The following is a 20,994-nucleotide window of genomic DNA, read 5'->3' as shown; positions in this document are numbered from 1 at the left end:
TCACGACCTGCGCTGGACATCGGGGAGGGGGTTAAGGTAGTAGGGGAGGGGGGAGAGGCAGGGAGAGGGGGGAGGGATGCAGATTCAAGGGGAGGGAAAATCACGAGTGGAGGGAGGTCGGCGATGGGGACTGCATGCACGGCCGAGAGTGGTTGCCCCCTGGCAATCCTTGTTGAACGGCGACATCCCTTTGAGGGGCAATCCTCTGTTGAGAGGCTGACGTCTCCAGTGCCGTTACTGTGTCGCCATTCTGTCGTCAAAATTCTCTTTTTTTTCCGCATTGAGTCACGACATCCCCGTCCGCGTCGATATCGGAATCTTGCACGGTTGGCATGGTGGTGCTTCTTTCGAATCTCTCTCCGCAACCCCCGTCTCGCAAACCCCCGTCTCGCAAACCCCCGTCTCGCAAACCCCCGTCTCGCAAACCCCCGTCTCGCAAACCCCCGTCTCGCAAACCCCCGTCTCGCAAACCCCCGTCTCGCAAACCCCCGTCTCGCAAACCCCCGTCTCGCCAACGTGTCGTCTTGTGTCGCGTCTCTGGCTCCGGACAGTGTGTGGCTGTTGCGCGATGATGGTTCCCGGCTGCCGGCCAAGGTGATTGCGGTGCTGCCGGCCTCAGCTCTAGGTGCGCGGTTGGGAGGGCGGGGTGCGGGGGGGGGGAGGAGGGGGGAAACAATAGCTTACCTATTTGCCGAGTATCCCTCTTCCAAAACAAATAGGGGGGAGTACATGTCACGTGCGGAAACGGGGGACGGGTAATGGGTGTTTGAGGCGACAGGCGTGCAGGTTACGGCAACCCATCAGGGCGGTATTGCTGGGGGGCCTGGAGGCGGGAGCAAGGCGAGTGGAGATGGTGGCATGCAACGCGACTATGGGGCAGCACAGCAGACAAGAATGTCGTGGGTTGGGGCGGTGAGGTTTCGTCGCGATGTACGGGAGTCCTGGGGGTCAGATGGTGGTGGGGTGGGGGGTGGGGGTGCCCGTGGTGATGTATGTGAGTCCTACCCGACTCAATTGCCTACCTCTCAATTCGTAAAAACACGCATAACCCATCATAGGCGATGCTGTGCGGTACAGCCTGGTGGCCGAGGGCCGCAAAGTGACGGCGACGGAGGACCAGCTGGCGGCTCAGCAGGACAGGGGCCCGCAGGGGCCCGCCGATTCCGGGCCGCAGCTGCCGCAGCAAAATGGGGCTGCGGGGCCTGACGCGGCCCCGCCGGAACCTGGGACGACGGCGGCGGCGGCATCAGCTGTTTTGGAAAGGCCGGCGGCCGCCGGTGGTGGCGGTAAGCCAGGTAGCGAGTCCGCGACAGCGGTCCATCCCGTGCGGGGGGGAAGTGATGATGATGATGATGAGGAGGAGGAGGGGGGACGGGGGCGACGTCCGGACTCGCCGAGGAGGAGGAGCAGCAGGAGCAGCAGCAGCAGGAGCTTCAGTCGTAGCAGCCGCAGCCGGAGTCGAAGCAGGTAGGTTGGGGGGAGGTAACAGGGGCTGTCCATGGGTCATGCCGATGCCGCTCTGTTCGCGAATGTTGTCACCAACAAGTAACATCGCTTCCGCTGCGGCACACATATAATTCACTAAAGCGGTGATTCACATTGATAAGTGCCGCTGCTGTTGCATGGGCAGTTTACGGAACCCCACTGCACTTTCCCCCCTCGCCGGGGGTTGGGAGGAGCACTTGCATACCGACAGCCTTTCAGTATCAGCAAATCAGCCTTTTCTCCTGGCCAGCAACTTTACGCCACCTTTTACGACAGCACTATTTTACTCGCCGCCTTCACTACTACTTTTTTACACCTACTTCTTTACGGATTGGCTATACAATTCAGCTTTTAAATTCTGGCGGCTTAGGTAGGTAGGATTTCCGACATCAACGTCACTTCATCCCGAGGTCACAGTCGTCACAGTCGCCACGGACGCCTTTCGGTCAGTTTTTACGTTTGCTACTCTCTTGCCCTGGCAGCAGCTTCAATCGTGTGTGGTTCGTCTTTCCCTCCTCGCCGTCTTCAAAACCGCCTACTGGTCAGTTCTGCTTCTTGTACACTCTTGCCCTGGCAGCAGCTTCACGCGGGTTCGTGGTTCGTCGTTCCGGCCGTTACCGCCCTGATGCTGTGACAATGCGGTTCCTGCTTGCTGGTAACTAATGCCGCAGCATTTCTATCCACAATTGCTGTTGGAGTTATTTCCGTCACATTCGGAGCTGTTTCTTTGTGTTTTGTGTCTTGTTGGCATTATTTCTGTCAGCACCTAACCTGGGGTAATCTGGTGGGTTTTCTTCTGCAGTGCCCACCATCCGTACTTCCCTTCCGCCTGCTAACTCCTCGCCTTCGTTTTCCCCATCTGCGGTTTGGTCTGACCGGCATTACATCCGCTGGCCCCGGGCCATACAACACATGCAGGGATCACCGCCGCAGCCGCAGTCGCAGCCGAAATCGGTCAAAGTCAAAGTCGAGGTCACGGTCGCGGAGTCGGGCGGGTCGAAGGGTTGAACATGCTGGGAGAGGAGGAGGAGGAGGAGGAGGAGGTACCGCCAGGAGACACCCGTCGCGTTCTGCCTCCCGCAGCCGCAGCCGGAGCCGCAGCAGGTGTGTTCACGGAACGGCGCGGGGCCGAATGTGTGTGCGTGCGCTGGAAACTGCTCTAATAGGTGCCAACTGACAACTGGTCTCCGAGTTAGATAAGGAACCTAATTTATAGCTGGGGGGGAGGAGGCGGAGAAGGAAGAAGTAGAAGGCGGGGAGGGGGTGAGCACCGCACTTTGAGGACCAGCGGGGGTACCCGAAAGGCCTCCCCCTGGGGGGTCGCTGAAGCCTCAGCATCACCCCACCTCACTCCTTTAGCTTTTCCGCCGCACCGTGTCGACCTGTTTCGCGTGTTGTCGCCCCATGATCTCGGCGGTGGGAAGGGGATGATGATTGTTGCTTGCCTGCCACGTGCGGTATCTGGGCTGCTTGGGCCCGGCCCTGCGCACAGAGACCGTCGTCGAGACCGCTCCCCCTCGCGGTCACCTGCACGCAATCGGGATCGAACCCGGGATCGCGAGGGCGGAAAAGACAGAGACCGCGATAGGGCCCGGGAGCGCGACACCAAGCGCCGCAGCCGGAGCCCAAGTCGCGACCGACGACGACGATCTCGGAGCCGGGACAACCGCCGTGACAACCGCCTGGACTCCAGGCGCTCCTCTCGTAGCCCATCAGGTCGCGAGCGGAGTTTGGAGCGGCATGGTGGCGGTCGGACGCCGCGTGCTGCCGATGGTGGCAAGGCGAAGAGGGATAAAGACAAGGACGGGAACCGGGGTCGTGATCAGCAGCGGGGGCGAGAACAGGAGCGAGATGGGAGGCGGGAACGAGGGGGCCGGGATGACACCGTGTTGACGAAGGGTCGCGATAAAAGGGATGACCGAGATCGTCATCAGGATGGGGACCATCCGGGTCGGGATAAGGGCCCTCGTGATGGTAAGGCCCGTAGTGGTGGTGGTGGTGGTGGTGGTGGCAGTGGCAAAGATGCAGAAGGCAGCAAGCAGCAAGGCAAGGACAAGGGCCGGGACCGGAATACGGAGTCGGAACGCGGTGGTGAGCGGGACCGAGCCAAGGACAAGACTAAGAATCGTGACAACAAGGAAACAGGGCGGCGAGAGAAGGGCAAGGAGAAGCGCCGGCGTGCGAGTTCTTCCTCGTCTTCGTCTTCGTCCTCCTCCTCGGAAAGTGGCAGTGAATCGGATATGGATTTTGGTACCCGCGAAAGTGACTTGTCTGGTGCCCCAGGTACGAAAAGGTGGCCAAGGAGCTGCCCATCACTGATTGAGCAAAAGAAAAGGTGTTTCTGGAGGCGCCCTCGGCGTTCAGGACGCTGAGGCCGTCCTCACCATGAACGCGTGATGACGTGCTCTGCTGTTGTTATTCTTGTTGTTGTTGTTGTTGTTCTTTTTTTTTGTGTGTGGTAGTTGCACCCGTTCGTTCGCCTGTTTCGTGTGCACAAGTTGTGTGCTGCTGTCTAGCATGGGCCTCACTTCAGTTTATCTGTCGTGCCTGGCCGTCTTGATCGGTTGGCTATTTGGTGCTTTTGCTTTCCAGGGGGAGAGGGTAGTATTTGCCGGTGTGGTGCGTTCAGCATGTTTTGTTGTGTGTAGCTTTGATGTGTTGGCTAAGCGGGTCCTGGGCCTACTCTGTTTCCTCTCCATACAAGCGCACATGCCAGCACTTTTTCCTCTCTTAACACGGTCCGCATGCGGCTCCTCAGGTCGGTCTAAACGGAGCGGCGACAGGCGTAAGAGCAGCGGCAGCGCCAAACACAAGAAGAGCCGCAAGTAGAAGTCCGCTCCAGGAGGAGGAGGCGGCGGTGGCGGCGGCGGTGGAGGAGGAGGAGAAGGCTCATGGCCGATAGGTCGTCCAGGCGGTTTGACATAGCATAGCTCGGTTTGACTTTGGCGCCACGACACGCTGCTTCGTACGGATGTGTACCTTGCCGTACGTCCGGTGGTGCGTCACGAGACTGTGCTTGCTCGGTTGGGTTGTTGTCTCCCTCACTGCTGATGTTACATATGCTCAGGTTCATGCGTCTGTGTGTGCGTGTGTATGTCTGTGTGTGTGTGCGTGCGTTTATTGAATGGAATGTGTTGCTGACAATACCTCTTCTTGTTGGTGATTTTGCAAAATTGCATGTGATGGAGAAAGTCATGGGTACGAGGCATGCCGGCCACCTCGCATGGCGGCTACCTGCGGGAAGTAGCCTCGAGCGGAGTGTAGCCTCGGCTCTGCAGCTGAGGCCAGGAAACCATAGCAGCTGTGTACGCGCGTGTGCAGGTGTCTATTGTAGGTGTCCTTGGTGCATATAGGCAGCTCCAGTTCTTGTAAAGCGGCCGTACCGTTGCAAATGTACATACACATTTAACATACTAAACGGTATGTCGCCATGACCGGACCTACGACCTCTTCTACGTGTGCTGGCGACACTGCTTCGTAGGCGACAGGAGGAGGAGAAGGAAGAGAGGTTAAAGGAGAATGTTTGTTAAGAGCTGCAACAGAGGAGATGTGAGCGGAAAAGATAGCGGCTGGAGATGTTGGAGATAGGGCCATTCGACCTCACATGTACTGGACAACCAAACACCTGCCTCGTCGCAAGCAGCCGAGACTCAGGTGTCTCAGTTGCACCAGTTGTCAGTTGCACGACTTCGAGCCAGGCTTACTTGCAGTCGCGTCTCTTTCCATCTCTTTCATCGGACTTCCCGATTAACGGAGCATCACGCCCACCTTGGAAGGTTTCCTTGCGGCACATTGTTAACCACCAGGGCTGCGGACCCTGTCTGTCAGGATGCGACACTGCAGCTCTCTACAGGATGCGACCACAGGGTACCAGTACGAACCACTGAAGGAAAGGACACCAGGGCGTCCCGCACATCGAGCGGTAAAATGAGGTAATCGAGCAAAGCAAGCCCAGGGCCGCCCCAGAGCGGAACACTGAATCTCGTCAAGAGGCTCTGTCCTAAGAGCGTCACAAAGCACCCAAGACAGTTGCTCCGGAACCCTCGGGATATAACCCTCGGGTGCCTGCACATACACACATACGCACAGCCACACACACACATATACATACACACACACAGACGCGCGCGCGCGTGTGTACACACGCACAGCGCCTAACAAGGCACCGACTTCCTTTCACACACAACGAGTACTCCCGTTCAGATCCACACGCTACCAGGCAGCTGGAATATACAATGCAGTCTATGGACCATCCTATCAGCTGATGTTGCTTCTTGTTCTCTGCAAGCAAGCTCGCAAGGCCCGTAAGACCGTACACGCCAGACACACACACACACACGCACTCACTGTTGCCGTCCCGGTCTCCCTATCCAATCCGAAACCCTCCAGCTTCCAGAAACATCCTCGCCAATCGCACACAAGAGGTATACCCTTACAGCCCACAGCCACATCCGACGTCCCGTCCCCATCTCTCCTCGTACATATGCCACCGCGTACATGATCAACTGCGATTATATTCAGCTAACTGCCGCCATCCGGAACATCAGAATCTCTCCAAGGTTACGAATACCGCAAGCTGTGTACTGTACACTCTCACACACATAAGCACGCGAGTCGGAATTTACGGGTACGCCGCCTGCCTACGGTGTATGTCGTACGGTACGCCGCCTGCCTACGGTGTATGTCGTACGGTACGCCGCCTGCCTACGGTGTATGTCGTACGGTACGCCGCCTGCCTACGGTGTATGTCGTACGGTACGCCGCCTGCCTACGGTGTATGTCGTACGGTACGCCGCCTGCCTACGGTGTATTTTAATGATCTGCCCTCCCGATATGTGGAGGATGGCGGTGTGTATATGTTAGGTATTGGCAGCTCGCGAACGGGGGCGCTGTGTACAGGGACCTAAGCAGCGAGCAGCCAATATCCCTAAAAGCTAACCTAGCCCTTTCCCGGGCTCCCTCCACCTTCACTTTGCCTCTCCGTAACCTCCTCCCTCCCTCCCCCCGTAAGACAGCCGGGAGGCCGCAGATTCTGGGCGCCCAAGCTCACTAGCTGGTAGTTGCTGCAGTACATATGTACGACACGTGCACGTGTCGACTTTTGTAATATTTGACCATTGTCGAACACCGCCATGTCCAGCTCAGCTACCATGCTGCCCAGAGAGATGGTGTCCCTTCGTCGCCATCGTCCTCACCCTCTCCATTAATACCACTACAACACCACCTTCTTTGCCGACTGCTGCTGCTGTTGCTGCTGTTGCAGCAGCTGCGGCTGCGGCTGGGGCTGCGTGGGTACCCCAGCTTCCGCAACCGCCCCCAACCCCTCGTCCCTCATCCCCCGCATCGCACACAGCTCCCCTTGTGCACCGTCTCGGGAAGAGCTGTCCTGCTGCGCTCGGCGGTGACCGCTGTGCGGTACCTGGTACACCGGCACCCGGGCCACCGCGGCCGTGAAAGGGAAGTGCCCGGCGGCCACAGGCAACCCAAGGCATACGGTTTCCAAAGGCATCGACGGTCCCATTGCCCCCGACTTGCCGCCAACCTCGTCATCCGCTGCCGGGGCACTCCCGGCGCCTGGCTGACCTAGAGCCGGGGTCGTAACTGGGGCCGAGGTGAATGCGTTACCCTGAGGGCTACTGGTCGGCGTGGTGGTCACGGAGCTGGGATGGGGATGGAAGGTGAAGGTGCCCGGGGGCCAGAAGGCGAGGGCGAGTGCGATGGATCCGCATTGCAGGCGAGTGGAACGGCGCTGGGTGAAGAGCGGCACTTGCACGCGCTCGCTGCGGGCGGCCCGGACTCCGTGTAGGGGCACGACGGTGCGGTGGGCGGCGTGGCCGTCCCGCAGGCCGCTGCAGCTGTAGCTATCCTGTGACGGTTGCGGGCGGTTGCGGTGGCGGCGGAAGTGAGGGTGGAGCAAGCGTGGATGGGCATGCTGTGGAATGGCGGGTGGAGGGGGCAGCACGGGGGCCGCAAGGCGGTGGGAGTGGGGAGGGGAGGGATGATCATGCCCGCGACATCTATCTGGACAGCGCCCGTAGCAGCCCGGCATTCACATTTTTCAGTGGATTTCGAAAAAGGGGCAGACGCCCATGAAGATCTCGGGAGGCAGTAGCACGCACATACAGCGGCGCAAATATAGCGAAGCACGTACGGAAGGCGGGTACGGCAGTGGAAGGCTGTGGTCGATGCTATAGCGTTGTAGCGCTACGATTACAGCTTGTGAGTTTCTCAAAAACACAACCACACAAATTATAGTACCTGCACTTCGACCTCAAGACGGTCGTCATCCTCAGCCAAAAGGAACTGAAAGGTCTGGTTCCAGACGGGATGGCTGCCGCAGTTAGCTGCAGGTTGAGTCGCAGCCGACCGCGACCCGACGTAAACGACGCAGCTCAGATCGTGCCTCAGGCCGGAAGTAGAAGGAGCCACATGTAAAGGTTCGGGGGGTGCGGGGCGTGCGGAAAGCGTGGGACGGGTTTGACAGGTACGTGTGCGGGCCTCGGCCTAGCGGCTTATCGGGAAGGTAGATGCTGATGCCAAGTCCCCGAGGTCAAGGGTGTTTTGGTCGGATGAGGTGATGAGGTCTCAGGTCGAGAGAAAGGTAAATCATTGCAGTAATAATTGCGTGGTCCAAAGTATGCCCTAGGACGACGGCACATAGTTGCGACGAGCTTTGCGAGTTCGCGTGCATGGTTTTGAAATATACTGTTCAAGAATCATTATTGTGTAGAAGGTCCGAAAAAGAGCAACTTATTGAATTTATTAAACATTGTCGCATGTAGCCGCGATAAACACCTGCGGCGACGGTGGCGTAGCCGAAGGTCGGTGGCGTACTCGACAGTGACATATAGCAAGCCAGCAGTCGCCATATCGCCCATGCTCCTGTTAAATATTGCTGGATTGATTTTAACTTATTTTTCAGTGATTTCTTGATGAAAATACTCTCTGCTTCGCTACGCAGCTTCTATGGCTCTCTGTGTGGCTTAAATATTTAATTCCGATTTCCTTTTCCGATAGATACTCGAATATAGTGCAAATATGGATGAGAAAGAAGCTTATAAATAACAAAGGCATTTTATGTGATTGAAGCGCAACCCATCATGCGGCATACCTCGGAGCCTGGACGCAGCTGCAGTTTCGCGCAGTTGTTGCGAGCCTGGTCGTACCTTAACGAGCAAACAGAAGAAGCTGCTCAAGGAGATGTACAGACATAAGTAAGGTCTGCGTTGTCGCAGGCGGCGTTGTTGAAACGAAGTGATGCTGCAAGACCAGCAAGGATGCTACTACCCTGTGCCATTCCTAGCTGGGCGATCGGCTACCCGCTATCCAAAGGTGTGTGCGGGAGGTTGTGTGCCCTACGGCTATTCGCTTGCTCGATTACGTCGTCCTTTGCTTTATCGGGAGGACCGTGAAGCAGCGTGAAGGCAACATTACGGCACTGTCTACAATGGCCCTCAATCGCATCTTTTACGTGGTCATTCCTTCCTGACTTCTAGGCCCTAGTAACTAACTTTGCAGCCCGGGACCGCGCACCGAAACGCTGGAAACATGTACACGTTAACCACCCGTTCCTATCAACTAAGCATGCAAACAAAAACTCGTTCGTCAGTTACCGGTTATTGATGACGGTTATTGAGCTATTACGGCTAGCGTCCTTTTTTTAGGTTTGAGCGTATTCTATCTGAGCGGCGTTATGACCTGTGAAGTTAAAGCGGCCTGGCCGAAGTCTATTGATTAAGGCCCACAATGTTGCGACGGGAGTTTACGGTTTTAGGGTTTTGGTCGCACCGCATCTTGCCAAAAATGCTTTGTCGAAGGACACGCAATCCTGATCATATCTACTTTTATGTAAATTAAATTGTGATGAATTGCGGTTGCTTGCGTCTTGTTCCTGCTGCATAATGCCTGTTTGGCCTGTTCAAATCGGCTACAACAGCTTTGCTGCGCCGCTTGTGAAATTTAAGAGAACGCTGCCGAAGATTGTGCGAAAGCAAGAGTCATGTAAACTGTTCCCGAGAGAACAAATAGTACAGTTACAATAATTAAAGTTACCGTCAGTACAGTTACAACCATTTCCACGTATGCGGCGCATACATGTACATCTTCGCGCTTAATTTGCAGCCTGAGAGCGATTGAGTGCAGCTGGCACAGACAACTAAAACAACGACTAACCGCAACCAAACCCACATAAAACAGTCAAACCTCAGTCCACGCAACATCGGACAGAGTTAATAAGATTGCCGTGAGAGCTCTCTCTTCTCGCACATCTACCTGGTACCGATTTTAAGGGTCACGAAGGATACAACATATTATTGTCCAAGGGGCCGCGGAGGGCTGCTGCCTAATCAAGCCCTGACTTCCATCTTCCAGTAACATCCAGCTGCATTCCGGCGGTATGTGTGACTCTAGGCTTTAAAGTTACAAACCGGTGTATCGCCGGTATTATTTTGCTGTATTTCATGTTGCAGAGTGATGCGCGCATTCACATGCCCATGCACCGCGTCCTCCTCTATTCGTGCCTCCCAACAGCAGCAACAGCGCCTTCATTCACCCCCATCTACCATGTACTCACTCTCAACCTCGATACATACCCCACATAGATAGGCTACATATGTCTGTATGATACATACATACATACAGGCACATTCACATAGGATTAATATGTAACAGAGACACACACAAACACAGACAACCACACACACACACACAAATTCCATCTCGTAGTTCAGTTCATTTAAACACCGAGTTCTGATCAACATCTACACCCACCTCATGATGCATCCTGCCCTACTACTACTACTACTACTACTACTACTACTACTACTACTACTACTACTACTACTACTACTACTACTACTACTACTACTACAGCCGTGCTTTACAGCGACATGCACCACCCCTGAAACGTTTTTAACACGGCCATAGGAGCTCACTGCCCGTGGTTGTGGTGGTGCTACTGCCCACCACATAGCGCCCCACTCACTCTTAGTGCCCTCACTGCACCCTGCCAGCTACCAAACCACCCAAAGCCACTCTTCGTGGTTGAAGAGTGTTTCTTGCGGTTTTGGCTGTAACCATAAAAACTGAATTGATTTACGGTTGGCGGTTGGCACCCTTGGCCTCCACCCGGTGTCACTCTCCTTATCACGTTTGAAAATAGAAAGGTCCTCATGCTGCAGCGCAGCGCAGCGCTGCGTGCACTTGCTCTCTCTCTCTCTCTCTCTCTCTCTCTCTCCCCGACCCATCCAACTTCTCTCCGCTCGCAGCTCACGACAGGGGTGGGGCCATAAGGCCCCGGACGGAAGAATAGTAGAGCTGGGAAGCCGCGCAGACGAGCTCTCGTACATCCAGGATGTACGGATACGACTTCACGATGGCGCGCGCCCACTGAATGTCAGTTAGGATGTGGCTGCCGGGGGGCGGGTGAAGTGTGGGAACATGAAGGATTGATGAGAGAAGAGGGTCATTTGTACAAGAACGTGGACGAGGAGGAGGAGGAGGATGGGGAAAGACGAACCACACGCGATTTAAGCTGCTGCCAGAGCAAGATAGGAGGATGGGGGGGGAAAGACGACCACGAACGAGTGAGGCTGCTGCTAGGGCAAGAGTTTACCAGAAGTAGAACTGACCAAAAGGAGGAGGGGGGCATAAGAGTGCCGCAAAACTGAAAGCGTGGTTGTTTGGAGTGACACCCGCAGCAGCAGCAGCAGCAGGACTTGGGGTCCTTCGGTTGGCTAGGGGGTTGTCGGGGGGTTAGGCTGCTCCCGAAGCAAGGGTCCTCATCCTCGGGAGGCGGCGGTATGTCGGTATGTCGGTACGAACTCATGAACGTGGATGGATTTATACACATACACATCCATGTGTTGATACGCCGTGTGGGAGCACCCACCCACCGGGGCCCATGAGCTCATCCACAACCCCCGCTGCTGCCCGCGCACTCGCATCTATTATCTATTAGGCAACTAGGTAACCAGGTAAACAGTCAATAAAACATATCGTACTATTAAACCCCCCTTCGCATTATTTCCGTCCTCATCCCAGCTCAGAATGCGAATGTCTGCGGTGGATCATACCATTGGCCAATGCGGGCCAACCCACTACCACCCACCCACTACCACCCACCCACTACCACCCACCCACTACCACCCACCCACTACCACCCACCCACTACCACCCACCCACTACCACCCACCCACTACCACCCACTACCACCACCCACTCACCAGCAAAACACCTCGCCCGTTAACACCAGCAGGATCCGCTCTCGCATCACGTTGGCGTGCATCTTGTGGATCACGTCACGATCCGTGCCGTACCGTCCGACAGATTCAAAGTACGTCGCGCCGTACCGGTTGACGGACAGCAGCTGGTCCAGGGCGGCGGCAATGTCCCGACGTTCAACATGTATCCGGGACAGCCAGTCCTGCGGCGTCGAGCAAGGTAAGGAACGCACACATACACACATACAGGCGGCTGGCAGAGGTTAAGGCATGACTTCTGCTCCCGGCTGACCCGGGTTCAAATCCGCCTGCCGGTTCCTCGGGTATTTGGAAGGTGGCCTCCCATCTTGTGGACGGTGTAGGACGTGATTATTTCAACTTGCGAGCAAACCAGGAACTAAGTTGATGCGTCGTTGATCCGCTAGATTTGGTTGGATGCTGGTGGTGAGTTGCCGAACCCAACGAATACATTCTGAAGTCGGATGGGGTGACGGATTAGGGTGCCCCTCTAGCAGGGGAGAGCAGGGACTGCCCCGGGAAAGGGGGCCGCTGGCAAAGTTAACCACCCTGTTACAGCATACATACATACATACATACATACATACATACATACATACATACATACATACATACATACATACATACATACACATACAGACACACACAAACACATACAAACACATACAGACACACACACAGAGGCGGCAAAAAACGAATGAAGTAAGGAGCGAAGTAACCAACAGAGAGGGCCCATGAGCGGTGTCGTCAGTGAAATATTGGTGACGGTGGAAGTGAAGAACGGAGGGGAGCGGTGAGCAGTGTGGAGGCGGCGGGGGATCGAGCGGAAGGCTGAAAACGATTACGTCGGAATCCGAACCCAACAAATAGAGAACGAAACAGAAAAAGTAATAATTTCGCATCGCAAAGGTCAATTCACGATTCCACCGCTAGATGTTGCAATTTGTGTCGTACCTGCCAGCAAGACTGCAGCGCCGCAGCGTCCGCAAGCTGCTGGGGGCTGAGATGCAGCTCCTGAATCACCCGCAGCCAGTGTCCTGGTTCCGGAGCCCCCGGCTTCCCGGTCAGGTTGGTGTCCACGAACCTGCGTGTGGGCCCCGTGGGCCCCGCGAAGGATACTGGTGGTGGTGGTGATGTGATGGTGGTGATGTGGTGGTGGTGATGTGATGGTGGTGATGCGATGGTGGTGTGATGTGATGGTGGTGTGATGTGATAATGATATTAATGCTGATCCTCCTGGGGTGACTGATGGCGCCACATGCCGCTCACCGTGTTGTAACAGGGTGTCGAGACAGCAGCATCATACGACATATCAGCGGTGCGGTGCGGTGCGGTGCTGTGTGGTTCGGAGGTTATTGCTGTTGGCATTTGTCCTGGTCAGCTGGGCCGCATGGGGGCTAGGGGGGCCGACAGCACTACTACTGGGGGAGGGGAGGAGAAGGAGGGCCGCAACCACCTTCCCCCCCTCACCCTCCCGCCTTTAAGAACGCCTACTGGTCAGTTCTGTTTCTTGTGCACTCTTTCCTTGGCAGCAGCTTCACTCGGGTTCGTGGCTCGTCTTTCCCTCCCTCCCCCCTTCCCTTTCCCCCCCTTCGCCCTTCCTTCGCGAAGGGCCACATCGACGCACACTTACTTGCACGCCGCCTCGTTTACCAAACCCAAGTAGCGCAGCACATTGCGGAATGAGGCCATCTGATCACGCAGACGAGCCAAGGGACCAGAGGACGACGCGGCGGCAGCGGCCGCGCTGTCGTACCCGTTGCCAGTATCCGCCGCCGCGGCGGCGCTGCCAAGGGGTGCTGGCGCTGCCGCCTGTGGCACCGCGGCAAGCTGCAGCGACGAGCTGTCAACGGCGGCGGCATCAACGCCGCTGGCGGCGGCGGCGGCGACCTCGGCGGCGGCGACCTCGGCGGCGGCGACCTCGGCGGCGGCGACCTCGGCGGCGGCGACCTCGGCGGCGGCGACCTCGGCTGTGGCGGTGCTCTGCGACAGTCCCGCTACAGTCATTGAAGTGGTGGCAGCCTGCGGCGCCTGTTGCTGTGTCGCCGATAGCGACCCGTGGGTCTGTGTGAAGCAGGTCTGCGATGTTGCTGCTCTCCCGTTCGGGAGAGCAAGCTCGGTCTCCACCTCGGACAGGCTCAACGACACGTCGTGGATGAGCTTCCGGAACTGCCAGAGAGAGGTGCGGGATAAGGACTGGTTGGTTGGTTGGACGGTTGGTTGGTTGGCTACCAGTACTCCCTGACGGTTATTACCGTACATATATTCTTTGCCTCCAAGGAAGTCAGGGCCCAGCAACGCCCGCACTTAGTGAGGTGTCCATCCAATCCTCTGCCTCCTTCCCTCCCTCCCAATATGCCGCCCCACACCCTCCCGCCCCCTCGCACACCCTTCTTGTCACCCACCACTTCCAGCAGCCCCTCAGCTGACATCACCGCCAGCGCCGCTGCATTTACACCAACGTACGGCACCATCGCGCCCGGACTATCTCCACCTTCGCCGCCACTCTGGCCCCCGCCAACCGCCGCCACCGCAACGCCATTCGCCGCCGCCCCCGTCGCCCCCTCGCCCAGGAGGAGGAGTCCCGGCTGCTCCACGTAATACACACGGCCGTTGGCGGATGTACGGTAGTTTCGGAGCAGGCGCAGCTGCTCGTCCCTACACCGTACGACCAGCTCCAGGACCTTTGCTCGTCCCCGCAGGTCAGCGTTCTCCGCCGCCAGCCGCTGTATGGCTCGCACCCGGGTCGCCAGCTGGGCCTTGAGCTCGGCTGCTCGCCGCACGTGCCCGCGAATGCGCTTTGCATGGGAGGGTTTGGGCGGTGCAAACACCTCCTGGTCGTGGCAGTAGCAGCAACATTAGCAGCAGCAGTAGCAGCAGGAGTAGTAGTAGTATCAATATTAGTAGAAGTCAGGAAAGGTGAAATTGTGCAACAGCAGGAGCATGCAACACAAAAACGCATGCATCTATTTCCTAGTTCTCCATCCATCGCCAAGCGCAATAAAAGCGCAATATCTTTAATAATAATAATCTTAATAATAATCTTTAATAATAATGGATTTGGTTTCTTCCTGTTGTTCCTAAAAGGCGTGAGTATTGACGCACACACTTGCAGGTCGAGCCCCGCCAGCAGCTCGTCCGCCGTACGTCCCGTACTGGGCGGCAATGGCGTCAGACCCGTGGCCACCGCCGCCCAGCCACCCGAGGCCGCCTCCGCCACAAGCTCCGCCAGCAGCGCTGCACCTGAGACACCGCTAGCAGTATTGCCGCCTCCTCTGGCTGTAGCAATGGCCTCGACGGGTGCTACTGCTGCTACTGCTGCTGTTGTTGTCGCTGGTGCTGGATGCCGGGACACTGCTGTTGCACCCTGGACGAGCTGGGGAGGCGCCCCAGCAGCAGCAGCACTCACTATCGTGTCAGCAGTGACGTCAGCTGCCGTTGGAAGGGTGGTTGGCATGGTGGTGGTTAGGTAGTTGGTTGCTGTAGGGCAAGACGCCCCGGTGCCACCACCACCGCAAATGGGCACGCGGCCTCCACTCGCCTGGGCAGCGAACGGGGCTGCGGGCGCTGCGAGGACGCTGGCCGCTGCTGGGGATAATGGAGCCTGGACCTGGGATAGGTTAGCTGGATTTGCGCTGGGGCCGATCCCGAATCCCAACCCCAGCGCCAGACCTGATCGCTCCTGCGATGCTCTATCCCTGGATGGCCCGGGTTCAAATCCTGCTGGCAGCGGTGCCGTCTGGGGGCCCTGCGTGATGATCGCCGCCCGTGCTAGTGACATGATAGGCTGGTGCTCCGAGTGCCGCCCTAGGGGCGCTGTGGACGCCTGGCTGGGCGTCAGCTGCATGTGTGTCTGGTGGCTGGTGGCAGTGGCAGTGGCAGTGGCAGTGGCAGGGGTGGTGGTGGTTGCGGTGATAGGCGGGATGGAGTCTGAGGGGTCTGTCATAGACAAGGGAGGCAAGTGCGCTACTGGCGCCCAGACCACCGTACCGGACGCGGACGTCGTCACCAGCGTCCCTGCAGCCCACCGAATGCCTGTTGTTGGTTGGGCAAGTTGTGGCGGCGAGGCGGAGATGGGAGATGACCAGCAGCCTCCGTAGCCGTCGTGCTCACTGGCGCCGCCGCTGGTGCCACTAAGATTGGACATGCTGGCAGCGGCGCCGCTGCCCGTTGCCGTGAGAGCTCCGCCGCCGCCGCCGCCAGCGGTGGACGCATCCATAGAGCCCCGCGCCGTGCTGCCAGAGGCTGTCGCGCCGTTCGATGGGTCCGCTGCTTGGCTGGAGGACGGCGTCTGAACCAGATACGGCATTGGTGCATCTTTAGGTTGCTCCCAGATGCCCTGCAGCTGCGGCGGTTGTTGTTGTAGTTGATGATGATGATGATGATGTTGCTGTTGGTGATGGGGCGGCAGGGTCAGCTGCCAGTGCTGATGAAGGAAGTGCTGCTGCTGCTGCTGTTGTTGTTGTTGTTGCTGCTGAAGTTCAGACACTTGTATACCTGTCAGGGCTTGTGGGCCAAACAGCTCTTGTGACGTATTTGGAAGCGTTTGGATTCCTTCGTTTTGCTGCTCCGATTGATGCTGCTGCGTGGTCCTACACCATGTCTGCGGAGTGGACTGCGTGGGCCCGATTTCCTGAAGCATGTGCGTGGTTGAGGTAAGCTGAGGGGTTGGAAGTGACTGCTGCGGCAACTGGACGCCATCAAAGAGGGGTTGCGAAGTGCAGAGGTCGGGATGGGCAGTTTGGCCCAAAATGGTCGCGGGGGCGTGTTGTTGGTCAGGTGGTCCTTCGGACATCGATCCAGCTGCAGTGCATGTTTCCTCGATTGATGAGATGAAGTCATCGGCAAGCCCATCAAAGGCAGAGGGCGATAACCCAGTTCCAAGCTGCTGGTCCATCGTTTGTATCGGAACCCCATCGTCTCTCACAGGTGTCATAAGGACATCCCAGCCAATTAACATATCATCTACTTCTGCAAACGCGCCTAAGATATCAGAAAATTCCTCATCCGAAAACTGGGCTTCCATAATTCCTGGTTATCTCCTGCCGTTTTTCAGCAGCATTAACGCATCTCACAGGGTTGCCTGTTCTCGTCTTGACCCAAGTCAAGCAAGCGATTACGCCCAGTTTCGGAGCTTGCTCAGGATTTACTGTGGCAGGCAGTTATTGTGCGACACCATCTCATGTATTTTTAACTACACATCATGACTTTACTAGAACTCCGCCATGATGAGCCGAGGACAACGAGGGTTTAGGGATTAGCAGCATGTTTCCAATCACTTATCGCCTCTAGTTAGCATGGAGCGCTAGAAGTGCATCAGGTTTGCATTAGAGCTTAACTGTTTAAAATGGGAAAGACGACAGCCCCGAAACCTGATTTGACTAAAATTCTGTGATTGCGCTCGAAATTTTACCCCGGCCAGCGAAATAATTACTGTTGCGGATTAGTTTTAGCTCCAGGCAAATCCATCCAGCCCTTTTACAAAGTTTGTATGGCATCAGAAGAAGGATTTCAACTTAGTCCGTTGTGCCTGGGATCGCTCGGCCTTCACAGACCACGAGAGGGGGGAAAAGCACAGCAAAGCCGAGACAGCTTATAAGGACAGGAGGGCTCAGGAGACTCAGCAGCAGCTGATGGCCTCCATGACTCAGATTGGGGACGAGGCGTTGATGGCTTTGTTTGGGGCCGCCTATACCGCCGTTGCTACTGGGATGCCGTTCACTCACTACGAGAAGCTATGCGAGCTCCTAGTGTTTGCCAACGCCCCTAACATCACCACCAAGTACGACGATCCTCGTGCGTTGGGGAGGTTCACAGCTTGTATCCACGACTACTACCAAGGCGAGCAGACCAAGCGTCTCAAGAACGCAACGTTCATTGGCATCCAGATGGACGAGTCTACGTGTATTGCTGGTAAGGAAGCCTTGGTTTTTGTTGATTCGAGGGAGTGCCTGTGGGAATTCGTTTGGACTTAGGGTTGCCAGGACTTAGGGTTACCAACGATTACCAACGAACGGCTTTGCTTCCTGAGCCCATTCCCACATAACTAACTGTGTTCATTACCCACCCAACGTGCAGGCGAGTCCCACGCCGCCATCTGTGTCATCTACGATGAGCCTTCTACTGGCACCATCTTCGAAGAGTACTTTGGGCTTGTGAAGCTGTCGGGCTGGACAGGCCGCGACCTGTACGACGCCTGCTCTGGGGAGTTCAGGCGGCGGGGTGTGGACCTGGAGAAGAAGCTCGCGTCGTTTTCTGGGGATGGCTGCTCTGCCGTTGCCTCGGAGAAGAAGGGTGTTTTTGGATTCTTTCGCAAGGAAGTCAACAGCGCTTGTTATGGCGTTCACTGCGCCAGTCACCGCCTTGCTTTGTGTGTTAAGGACGCCGGCACCAAGCGCAGCAGCCCAAAGATGCTACGTGACGCGGTTGCAGCCGTCGACACTGTTATCCGTGCAGCACACAAGGTCTTCTCGAAATCACCCGAGCGCTGGCTCAACTACCTGGCTGTCCGCGAGGTCATCGGTGCTCTTACGCCTGCTAGGACACTGAAGGTGTTCAATGCCACCAGGTACCAGGGGATGTCAATCAGTATAGATGCAGATGCTATTAACATCCTTGCTCACGTGTTCCTTTCATGTTTGCAGGTGGAGCGGTCGCTTCAAGTGCATTGAAGACCTTCTCTCTCAGCTTCCGGAGTTCCTTTCTTTCCTTTGCCCTGCCTCCACCACCCCACCGCCGCCTCCTCGCCCTGCCGCCGCCCCAACGCCGCCACCTCTTCGACCCGCCACCGCCCTGCCGCCGCCTCCTCGCCCTGCAGTTCCCCAGCCGGCGGGTCAGCCCCCCGCCGTCCCCGCCGGCATTTTATCATCACCTGAGCTTGCAGAGTACTACGAGGCCCTACTGCATGCGTCTCCAGCTGTCCGCGTGATCCTACTTCAGCAGCTTGGTAGCCAGGAAAGCGTCGACGCCATCCTAAAGGGTCTTTCGACCATGTTCCAGATCGCGTGTGCTGGACTGGGCGTTCCAGACAACGTCAGGGTGCAGATAGTTAACCGTCAGCCCTTGCAGGAGTCGTTAAAAGCCCAAGTCAGCATCATCGACCTTAACATCCGCCGTACATTATCTCAGCTAGCTCAGGCACAGCAGGCAACTCTACCACAGCCTCCCCCACCACCTCCGCCACCGCCCCCTCCCGCCGCGCCTCCCCCTATGTACAGTTCTGCGTACGCAACAGCTGACGATAGTGACAGTGACTACGACCCGTCTGACACCGAGTCTGTCGTGTCCAGTGAGTGTGACGATGATGGCGTTGATGTGGATCCATCGTGTGGCGGCAAGCCTGCTGACGAAGCTGCTAAGTTTGCTTCCCTTCACGAGAAGCTGACTGACTTCACTACGCTTGCCTTCACTCACTTTTTGGCTGATGTCCTGGGAACGACGGATGCCATGTTCAAGCTCATGCAGGCTTCTGAGTTCAAGTTCAGCGATGTGCCGGGGTGTGTTGAGGGCACCAAGAATGCATTGCATGCGTGCTACGTAGCTGTTGAGCCAGGAGAGTACCTCACCCTTGCACTGTCAGCGTTCTTTGCCGAGATGAAGGCAACGGGGTTCGGGTCGTACAAGGGTCACGCAATCCACAATGTGCCCGCTCATCCTGAGGCCGAGGTGCACAAGCTGGTCTCTAAGTATGCCGCAAATCTCATTCGCCATGTCAATGAGCGGTTTCCTGATACCAGGTTCATCAGTGCTTTGGCCCTATTTGATCCCCTGGAGTATCCCGATGTTGACCAGCCCAGCCTGGTCAAATGGGGCATTGAGAAGCTAAATGTTATCCATGAGTATTTCACATCTCGCAGTGAGGCTAAGGTGCACACACACGAGTGCCATCCGGTCATTTCCTTCGGGCAGGCTAAGGCGGAGTTGGTGGGTTTCCTTGTGAGCATGCAGGGAATGAAGGAAGAGGCGTCAAAGGCTCACGCTGCCTACGTGCAGTATTTCGCGGAGGAGAGGGCTGTGCTAAGCCAGCTGCTTGATGATGCCTCGCTGGGGTACGAAGCGGCCCATGAAGTGGCGCAGAAGGTTTCTAGGAACCGTGCACGGCCGCAGCACCATCTAGATGTGGTGATTCAGAAATTGTGGGGGCTCCGGCGGAATGTCCCTCAGTTGTACAGGCTGGCGCTGTTTGTGGCGATGATTAAGCCCACCACTGTCAACTGTGAGCGGGTGTTCTCAATGTGCACGGTCCTGAAGACCGAACTGCACACCAGGCACTCGGTCACTAGCCTGGATCAGAGCCTGTTCATTAAGCTCAATACCTCTGGTAGCGTGATGAAGGAGCACGAGGCTCTCGCAAAGGCAGTGATCGCGTACCATAGCGGCACCAAGATACACCTCTACCAGTCCATTGCGGCACAGGTAGAGAACATCAACCGTGACCCACGGGTGTCGCACATGTTGGTGCACTGAGGAGGCTAGGATCGGAGGTTGCCACTGAAGATATGCATCGTTGTTATGCAGAGTAGAAGTGATGGATTGCTCAGATAACACTGAGGTAATCGTGCGGTCGGTGGGTGGTTGTGTGCTCGCATACGACTTCTGATGCATTGAGCAGTTAAGTGACGGACTTGATGAACAAACTTCTCCGTAATTGGGCGCAACAAGACAACTGTGGCTTTAACAGCGATGTGTAACGTAGTAAGTTTGGTACATCGGCCCGAAGACACTCTTTCCTCGGCTTTTACCAAAAACATTTCCATACAGTTATTCGACCCTGGCACCAGTACCCGTGACAGGTATTCAGGGTTTGCCGATCTCTGTTGCAAACTGGTTTGGGGACGAGTCGTACGATCTGCACGACTCATTCGCTTATGTATCCTTAGAGCCCCTGCTGAGAGCATAGGCCCCACAGTGTTGTGCTGATGCACTCGTTCGGGGTCCGCTGTAACAGATTGAAGTCTGAAAGCAGTGTAATAAATCTCTGCTCGTGCACAACTTGCTTCGCTGAACATACATTACGCAACGGCACCGGGGATTTATACAAACCGCAGTGCCTGAGGGTGGGAGCCCTACGTGATGATTACAGTGACTGATCGTAATGTCGTTAATTCCGTTTAAGGGATTCATGGCGTGCGGACAGTGCGGAAAGCAGTTACATCGAAAGGACGGCTGCATAATTTGTAGTCGTCGACGTTGCCATACTGCCTTGCGCCTACAATTGCTCGTTTTGGCATGGCAAGGGGAGTAGGTTGCTAGGCGTGATAGAAACATGTAC

The 20,994-nt window shown here is 56.5% G+C and overlaps 3 protein-coding genes across 3 annotated transcripts in view; 2 read left to right on the top strand and 1 right to left on the bottom strand.

The window, feature by feature from the left end:
• Window positions 1-4,314, top strand: part of VOLCADRAFT_86012 (uncharacterized protein) — a gene marked incomplete at both ends in the record, with an annotated part of 10,090 nt that extends 5,776 nt beyond the window's left edge. Inside the window, 5 exons of the mRNA XM_002946050.1 lie at window positions 552-625; window positions 1,059-1,286; window positions 2,569-2,589; window positions 2,980-3,768; window positions 4,244-4,314. Of these exons, the coding sequence (XP_002946096.1) occupies window positions 552-625; window positions 1,059-1,286; window positions 2,569-2,589; window positions 2,980-3,768; window positions 4,244-4,314 (1,183 nt within the window). The remainder of the gene's footprint in view (window positions 1-551; window positions 626-1,058; window positions 1,287-2,568; window positions 2,590-2,979; window positions 3,769-4,243) is intronic.
• A 2,383-nt stretch (window positions 4,315-6,697) lies between these two features.
• VOLCADRAFT_86011 (uncharacterized protein) lies at window positions 6,698-16,749 on the bottom strand (the record flags this gene model as incomplete). The annotated part of the gene is made up of 11 exons (XM_002945690.1): window positions 6,698-7,351; window positions 8,652-8,706; window positions 10,757-10,894; window positions 11,709-11,908; window positions 12,678-12,807; window positions 13,357-13,535; window positions 13,851-13,892; window positions 14,129-14,521; window positions 15,133-15,758; window positions 15,837-16,068; window positions 16,651-16,749. The coding sequence occupies 11 exons, from the start codon at window positions 16,747-16,749 to the stop codon at window positions 6,698-6,700; spliced, it is 2,748 nt and encodes a 915-aa protein (XP_002945736.1).
• Window positions 16,750-17,365: 616 nt separating this feature from the next.
• Window positions 17,366-20,189, top strand: VOLCADRAFT_86010 (uncharacterized protein; the record flags this gene model as incomplete). Its single annotated transcript, XM_002946049.1, has 3 exons — window positions 17,366-17,636; window positions 17,802-18,291; window positions 18,368-20,189. 3 exons carry the CDS (start codon window positions 17,366-17,368, stop codon window positions 20,187-20,189), a joined length of 2,583 nt encoding a protein of 860 aa, XP_002946095.1.
• Window positions 20,190-20,994: the final 805 nt, after the last annotated feature.

Source organism: Volvox carteri (assembly GCF_000143455.1).
Source record: "Volvox carteri f. nagariensis unplaced genomic scaffold VOLCAscaffold_1, whole genome shotgun sequence".
Classification (NCBI taxonomy): Eukaryota; Viridiplantae; Chlorophyta; class Chlorophyceae; order Chlamydomonadales; family Volvocaceae; genus Volvox; species Volvox carteri.
This window is presented reverse-complemented; position numbering and strand designations above follow the sequence as displayed.